Source organism: Anabrus simplex, chromosome 1 (genome assembly GCF_040414725.1).
Source record: "Anabrus simplex isolate iqAnaSimp1 chromosome 1, ASM4041472v1, whole genome shotgun sequence".
NCBI lineage: Eukaryota > Metazoa > Arthropoda > Insecta > Orthoptera > Tettigoniidae > Anabrus > Anabrus simplex.
In genome coordinates, this window is record NC_090265.1 from 634,487,704 (window position 1) to 634,496,842 (window position 9,139).

Genomic DNA, 9,139 nt, shown 5'->3' on the forward strand with positions numbered 1-9,139 from the left:
GACGGAGAACACTCGAGACACATGCAGTAACATGTAAAGCGAACATGTGAATGAAGGTAGACAAAGCATTAGCAGTTCAGCCAACTAAACATAAATGCAGTAGTTCGAGAACTGACCGTGGGGGTCTAGCAGCACCCTGCGTTGCCATTACAGGATTAATTAAAGCACAGAACTGGCATTTGTCTGGTGCGAAAATGAGAAAACTCGGAGAACGATCTTCAGAGCTGACCGCGATGTATTTCGATCTCACAGTATCTCGAATGCAAACTTTCAGCTTTATCACACTGCACTTAGCCAACTCACTCGGTCAGATACAACAATATATAGACCCTATAAGCGGCATCTTCATGTTATTTATCAGAGGGATTGGCTGCATAAGGGTATTCCACACGTCGCTCATACCTCCACCATATCACTTTGTCGAAGGTGAACTAGACAGATCGATGAAAATAAAAATACGCCAGACATAATAAATAAAAACAATTTTTATTTGTTGTTTTCATTTTCATTGAAGACACGAAAGCACGGCGGTTGGCTTCCGATAGTAAACACCGCGAGAGAATTCAAGGAAGTAGGATGAGTAGTATTATTCTACTACTTGAAGATGTAACACACTCGCACATTGTGCGAAATTAATTGAGCGAAGTCTAAACTGTACTAATAAAATGGAAGTGGAAATATAACGATCTGTGAAGGTAAGCATAAAATGGCAAAAGATAGGAACTTATGAGACGCTTCTCTAGGCATCCTAGAAATGTAAACATAGTATATTTACTAGAAAACTTGCAAATTCTCCGAGGGGCCGAACTGAGGGGATGTAGAAGCAAAACTGTAAACAAGCGTAAGCATTATCCCAGCCACTGGCAGGCATTCCGTTCAAAATTTAAGCCATAGTGAGATAATATGCTTTAGAACAAAACACGTGTGTTGTCACTAAAAAAAAGTACTCTGCATAATTACATAAAACTGGAAATGCAAAATTTGAAGGTACGCTTTTCTTCTTCTGTGGCACGCCTCAAAACAAACACTCGACGAATGACTACTTTCATTGAGAATGTTTTAAAGAAGAAGTGAGCTTCTCTTCGTCTTTCTTTGTTCTGCCTGTTATTACATTAAACATAGTCTTTGGTAATTTTTCGAGAGTGCATCTAGATTAAATGTGGTTTTCCGTTCAGTGGTTGCGCGTCTTGATTGCAAAAATCTAACAGTGACCATGAACTGCTGCTTTATAGACGTGATATTGCCCATGCATTGCTAGACGTTTAAAGGATGCCGTTTAAGGAGGGCTATTTTTGGAATAAACATATATTGGAACACATCCGACATACGATCTCAAAGGGTTAATTTGAAGAATGCGATGGACCTATTTCAACATGTTTAATAATAATATTACATTCCATGAATAATGCTATCCATTTATTGTTAACTTTCTTTTTCTCTTAAATCTCTTGAAAGTGTAGCGAAGCGCACATGTCCTATTAGTGAAATATAAAGTTAAACATTCAAACAACTTTTTTTTTTTCTTGTGAATTTTGAAGACTTGTCATGTGTGTGGGGTTGACTGACCAGGTGTAGCGGGCTGGAAGTACAGGAAACAGCCTCGGTCCGTTGGGATTCTGAACGTTAACCTGAAGACCTATAGACAAGTGTTTTCTATCTTGTTTTGTTTCTTTCCTGTATACATCGCGAGCGATCAAATTATTTCCTCCCATCTCAACCTCACTTCATTCTACTCATTCTTCCTCGCCACCTTTCTCCTATCTCTTTCTCTGTTTCAGACTCAATAAGAAGTATGTTAATTGCAGTCCGCACCTCGGCGTAGTCTTTCCGGGGCATGAGATACATAACTCGGCTACTGCTCTTACTATCGCCACTACCACTACTACAAGCGCACTATCTTGTCCCGCGAGAGATATGCTTACGTAATAATGACGACGTGTTGCGTGAATCAATCGATTTCCTACTTCCCCTCCCCTTCCCCCTCAACTACTTCCCTCTCCTACTCCCTGTCATCTCACCAGACCAGTTTTACAAATATGCGTTGGTTATTTGATTCATGCATAAGTTAATAGTAGGAAGTTGTGTTATGTTACATCACACTAATGGCCACCCGTCTGACTGTCCGTTCGTCCGTCTGTATGTCTGTGAACATGGCCAAAGGACAAATAATAGAGCAAGACGAAAGGGACGGAAGGAAGGTACCAGTTGGTGACTTCACAGTGCAGCGCTTGTGATACTTCCGGCATAAGTAAAAGCAATGCTCTATATTTTTTTCATATTGTAAATTTTAACCTCTCTCCTTATTTATAATGGAGATGCTTTCATTCTGGAACGTTCCCATACTAGTTTGTTCCTCTTTGCACAATTATGTTTTATTTCGGGAACCACTAAATTAAAAATTTAACATGAAATGTGATTTGAGAGATCTTCTGTTAACATATCGACAATTTAATTACTGAAATCTCACTTAAATATAAGGAAAACAAAAGAGATACATTTCCTCGCTCTTTAAAAATGTGTTTTAAAGCTCTTATAGGACTTTTTTCCAGTTGATCACAATGTAATTTGCCAGACAATATCAATGCATTGATACATGTCTGTTGCAGAAGTGAAACACATTCTTGTGAGACGTAAATTCCATCCGTACTGTCCTATTTGTATGTATGTTCAGTCCGTCAGCGATTCCGCTGGTGGGATCCTCAACAGCTCTGCCATCAGCTGTCATAGATGGCCTAGGCATCACTGAAGAGGCGTACTAGGGAAAATGAGGAGTGAGGTAGTTTCCCGTTACTTTCCTCACCGAGCCAGTGTTGCTATTACACATCAGGCTGCCAAGCCCACTGAAATGCATACACCAACCGACCCTATCAGCAACATTTTCACACCATTCATAGCAGGGACTGGCTGCATAAGGATTGGCATTACTAGTATCGCTCATACCTCAGTCACTTTCATATTTTCAAAGCCAAGGATAAGACAGAGGCAGATCTATGAAAGTAACAAAAATTGCTCTAGCCTATACCGGAAGACATAGTGCACTGTAAACACTAGGTCCTGCCAGCAAAGGCATACTGTCCTATTTACCCCCCGAATATCTTTCTGCCATGTCCCTTTGTTTAGGCCATATTTATACGAGCTACCCAGGTGATTGAATACGTTGTAGGGCTCAAAAGCGGTGTGCCAAACTCGTTTCTTTTTACAAGTTGCTTTCCGTCACACCGACACATATAGGTCTTACGGCGACAATGGGACAGAGAGGAGCTAGGCGTGGGAAGGGAGCGGCCGTGGCCTTAATTAAGGTACAGCCTTAGCATTTGCCTGGTGTGAAAATGGGAAACCACGAAAAACCATCTTCAGGGATGCCGACAGTGGGGTTCGATCCCACTATCTCCCTAATACTGGATTCTGGCCGCACTTAAGCGGATGCAGCCAAACTCGTTCAACCCCTAGAGAAAATAATGTTCAGGCGTTAGGGATTGTATGAATGAGATTTATTTTAATTTGTATCAAACGTTAGAGACAACACAGTTATTATTTCAACTCTTGTTTTCATCCGACAATGACGCTATTAGGTTTGCGAGGCGTAGTGCGCCTCTCATTTAACGCCCGTTCTTCTCTTTTGCCAAAGGGAGGGTCCTCTTCTATTTTCTCTTAAGGTTATTGTTTCCTTTCAAAATAACAATCACTTGTTCTCACTTTCCATGTTCACTGACTGATCGTGGTTCTTACTTTCATAACGACACTTTAGGCACTTTAGCACTACCGAGCTTGATAGCTGCAGTCGCTTAAGATTATCAGTAAACAGAACGAGTCGTAAAGCTGTAAGCTTAAATTCGGGACATTATGCGTTCTAACACCACCGTCCACAAGCTTAAGATGGATTTCCTCGGTTTCACATTTTCGCATCAGACAAATATCGAGTCCGTACCCTAGTTATGATAACGGTCGCTATCTTCCTATTCCTAGTTGTTTCCTGTCTGAACCTTGGACCTTTCGGTCGCCAAAGTTTCTTTTGGCGTTCTTAGAACCAACTTTACTGTTTTATGAAGTTCTGCATTCGCAACTTTTCTTACAAGGTTGAAATGTGACTAGCAGGCAAAATAGAATTGTTAAAATATTGCATGTGGTTTATTTTCAGAATGATAGTGACACATTAAACCCACGCAGAGGAAGTATCAGTTCCTAATGACCTTGACGAATCGTCTATGACTTGGTCAGGCCGTTTGTGCCTCTTCCCGCCATGGCAACAGCATCCGAGCGAAGGAACCGGTTGCAGTCATTCCGTGTCTGAAAATCCCGTTAACCATGTTCCCATCTCTTCAACGTCTTGCTCTTTTACAGAAACATCCTCAATGGAGCTGTATTACATACACTTTTGGCGACGTTCCCACTTACATTGAGATGTTATTTCTTTTTATCATCTTTGTAAAGAGCGTTCTTTCCAGGGTTTCTGGTATTGGATACAATGGTTTCGTATGTTTTAACATGAGCATACGTTATGAAGGATTTTAATAAAACCATGTAATCTGTCGTGTCTCTTTTTAATTCCCTGAGAGGATTTTGTACTCCAACTTGTAATTTACAAATAATGAATCAGTTATTTAGGAATGCTGTCACTTCATTTGCTACTATGATTTGAAACGCGAAAGTTGCTATATAATTTTGCTAGAGTACTCCTATTTATAAAATGACCATTTTATCTTTAATGATATTTGAAAATAAGGGTAATTATTGTACCTTGGACTTTCGGCATTATTTTAAGCGAATCTGAAGTAAGATCTTTCATGAAGGTTCTTCGGGCAGTGCAGCTTCGTCCACCACTTTCTACATCCAGTCTCACTGATGTTATATAAGGGGGCTGTGTTACACATATTACATAACTTACCTAATATTGACCTAGTCTGAAAGATTTTCAACCTGAATTTGGGAGAGAAATTTGCACCATTAGATTTTTTGCACCTGTTGTGAAATTAAGACTGTGATGCCATCACACGGCTTTTGTCAAATGACTAGTCGACATTTCAGTTTCTCTGGTTGGTTTCTAAATGACGACTAAAGGACTTACTAATAAATGTATTTTTTGAGGAAGTAATAGGGAAATTGACTTCATTTTTAAATTAAAATTTTTTGATAGTGTAGGTTTTCTGTAAATCTAGCCTCATTACTTATCCATACTGATCGGATTATTGATGTTGGATATCATATCATATCATTACATTTGAACTTAGATTTCTTTTTGTTGTTTTATTTTTAAGCACAAGAAGTAGGCCGCATTTACTCGGAACTTGAACCTTGTAGTTTTATTTTATCTCAGTTGGATGCGTCTATGACTAAGAAGAAAAGTTTAGAGTGAAAGTATTACATTTTATATATTACATATAGTGAAGATATTAATCCCAGAGTAAAATGTGATACTAACAAGAAAGGACATGTATGTTATACAATAATTATTTCCAAGATACAATACTGTTTGCTATTTTATCATTGAAATGTTAATTTTCGTGGAAATTCCGTATTTAGGTGGGTTTACTTGGAATGAATAATATCCTGAGACTATACTCAATAAAATGTATGTTTTTCTCACTATAAAAGAATTAGTATTTCTATATCTAGGCGTGTTCTAGGTAACTTCGGCAATTTTCTGAAACTTCGGTGTATCTTTCGGTTTTGATAGGTGGTGTTTTTACTCAGATTAATTTACTTTTCATACACATCGAAGCTTGTAATAATATGATTTTGAATGCCTTTTTGTATTAATACTGTAGTACTATTCTCGAGCTAATACGCGAATCATAATGATTATAATACGTAGAAAAGCTAGAACCAACATGGCAATTTTAGACGACTAAAATGTAAACACAGCAAGAAAACGCGTGGGGTTCGAACCTACTATCTCCCAAATACTGGATACTGGCTGCACTTCAGCGGCTGCAGCTATCGAGCTCGGTATATTGCACGTCTTGAAGAATGGATGAATACGTACCGTGCCGCTGGTTGCACCTGACATTGCTCTTCATGGTTGACCGACGAGAAACTGTTGCCGATGCCAAATAACCTTTTCCTCCGTGAATGTTTACTAATGTGTTCATTCGACCAAGGAGGTGTGAGAGAGAAACTTTCTTTTTTTGTTAAATTGTATGTGTAATTGACCACGAGCATACAATAGAACAACATTCACGTAACCAAATATTTGGATTACTCTAACGCATTTAGGCCAGTCCCGTGATGGTATGGTAGCACATCTGATTCTTAGCCGCAGGCCCCGGTTCAGTTCCTGTCTAGCCCAAGTATTTCGATTCTGAACTGGGGACTGGAACAGGGGATGTTTAGCCTATGTGAAAAAGGCATGCTCGATTTACTCAGAAGGACGTAGGTTCAGTTCTCCGTCATGCAGACGAAAACTGTAAAAACGAGATTTCCACTTCTGGAGAAGTACATGGCACTGAGCTTCACCCGGTCTACACCAAAGAAAGAGACTATGAGGTTAATTTATAGTGGGTAAAGACGGCCGGGCATTGGACTAACCACTCTCACAGACTAAGTGCCAAGGTTACGGTGAACGGAAGCCTTTATCTCCACTCCTCCAAGGTCCTTAATGGTCTGCACGAATATAGCTTTGCTTTTTTTTTTTTTTCTCTGAGGGCTGGAACAGGGTTCACTCAGCCTTGTCAGATAAACTGAGACGCTGCCTAATATAAGAGACAACGGCCCTGATCCAGAAAGTCTGCCAATACGGCTGAGGATGTAATCACACCGACCACTTGACACTCCATTATCTGCAGGCTATCGGACTGAGCAGCAGTGGTCTTGGCATGCCAAGGTTCTTAATGAGTCGTACCTGTCACAGTGTTTTGCTCTTATTAAATTTAGAAGTAACGAAATAATAATAATAATAATAATAATAATAATAATAATAATAATAATAATAATAATAATAATAATAATAATAATAATAATAATAATAATAATAATAATATGGTTGTCTTCTTCTTCTTCTTTTCGTACCGCTTTTCCACACCTGTGAGGTCACGGGTGCGAACTGCGTCGCACATGTGGATTTGGTTCTCTTTTACGGCCGGATGCCCTTCGTGACGCCAACCCTATATGGAGGGATGTAATCACTATTGCGTGTTTCTGTGGTGGTTGGTAGTGTAGTATGTTGTGTGAATATGAAGGGGAGAGTACTGGGACGGACACGAACGCCCAGTCCCCGAGCCAGAAGAATTAATCAGAAGCGATTAAAATCCCCGACCCGGCCGGGAATTGAACCCAGGACCCTCTGAACCGAAGGCCAGTACGCTGTCCATTCAGCCAACGAGTCGGACAACAATAAAATGGTTGTATGCCCCACTAAATACTTTCACAGATTTAGACAATGCCAATGTGCCAGAATTTTATCCCGCATGGGATTTTTTAGATGCCAGTAAATCTGCCTACGCAAGGCTGTTGTATTTGGGATCGAACCTGCTTCCTTGGACTGAGAAATCGAGCACTCCATCGTCTGAGTAACTAAACCCGGAAAGTTAATGGAACCCGCGTTAGATGTGACTTGAGAAAACACTAAAGAAATTGTGAAAATATATTTTAAATAAATATTATGTGAAACGAAAGTGAATTTAGATATGATCCTTCCTATACGAGAATTTGGAATTTAAATATTATGACATGTGGTCAAGACTGGGGCAGGTGACCACGTACTATCATCGCGCAGTGAAACTGATCATATTGGTTCAAATAATCTTTGGACTGAACAACCGTTCTTTGGAGACTTGGATCGACCTTCATGTTTACGCCCGATTGATGAAAGAGCCAGTCGACGGACTCCTCGTTCAAATGAAAGTCTACATGTATCACAAGTATCCCATCGTAGAAGTATAGACAATTTACAAAGTAAGCATAACACTTTTTGTTTCATACTAACAATTCGAAATTTGAACTTCAGTTTTAGTTTTACAATCAATAGTGGAATTTTGTGAATTTTCAAATATGCAGACAGTTGTCCTGCTGAAGACTACAATTCTGATTTAGATCATGGATTTCAGTTGCTCTAATTTCTTCTAAGTAATTTCAAAAGTTTCTAATTAATTTATACGTTCAGTTTCCGTCTGGTAAAAAAGAGTATCTCAAAGGTAAAATATGTTGACCTACATGCGACATTGATTATAATGTATATTTGGTCTACTGTTAGCTGATAAATAGAATGCCAATGTGCATCTATTTTCAATTTTGAATGCTTCTATTTGTTAAATATTTATTTCTTTGCTTCATGTATATAGAAAGAATATCTTTATAACAATACGAAATAGATATTACTCTAGTCAAGAAACATCCTAGTTAAATACAAAACTTGTTAAACTATTTATATAATCGTAGTAGTAGGATGACATTCATATATTTAATTATTTATATGAATTATTATACAATAGTTATACGATTCCTAATAGTTATACGATTATTGGTTCTCTTTCGATAAACCACATTGACTCACTTCCCGCAAACTGTGATGGCGCGTTATTTGAATTAAATATTGACACAACTCAAATGAGGTTGCGTAAATATGGCGTAATAATGTTTATGTATAGAATTTTGAAAATTTCATTTTTAGTGATAGTTATATATATATATATATATATATATATATATATATATATATATATATATATATATTATCCTAGGAAATTATTGCTTTAATTGCATAATGATTTTGATATAACCTCAAAAATTACAAAATTCTTTCTCCTAATCGAAATACGTAATTTTCTCTTCGTATGTATTTAAAAAAAACCTGTTACATTGGGCACTGGCTGTATCACGTAACTTACCTTTGCTACTTCCATGTTTGTTTTCGTATGATACGATTTCTTCGCAAGACTGACTAGCTGTTTTAATACACACACTAAACTGATGTTAAAGCAATATGAAGCCGACTCTTATATACTTTCTAGCAGCCTCAGTTTATTGCAACCCCCTTTTGCTAAATTTCTCCCCTTCTACCTAACCCTTCCCTCCCGATCCCACCACTCCTAATCATCAGTTCCCTCCCACTATGAAAAAGTGAGTTGAGCTTGGTGGTCTCATTAGAAAAAGAGACAGTGGGAAATGAAATGAGAGATCGGAAACAGTCCCTCCTTCTCCTTTC

The 9,139-nt window shown here is 38.4% G+C and overlaps 1 protein-coding gene across 1 annotated transcript in view; it reads right to left on the bottom strand.

The window, feature by feature from the left end:
- LOC136871461 (uncharacterized) overlaps positions 1-8,875 on the bottom strand; it is a 46,290-nt gene extending 37,415 nt beyond the window's left edge. The window contains exon 1 of the mRNA XM_067144983.2: positions 8,823-8,875. Within this exon, the coding sequence (XP_067001084.2) occupies positions 8,823-8,837 (15 nt within the window). The 5' untranslated portion in view covers positions 8,838-8,875. The remainder of the gene's footprint in view (positions 1-8,822) is intronic.
- Positions 8,876-9,139: the final 264 nt, after the last annotated feature.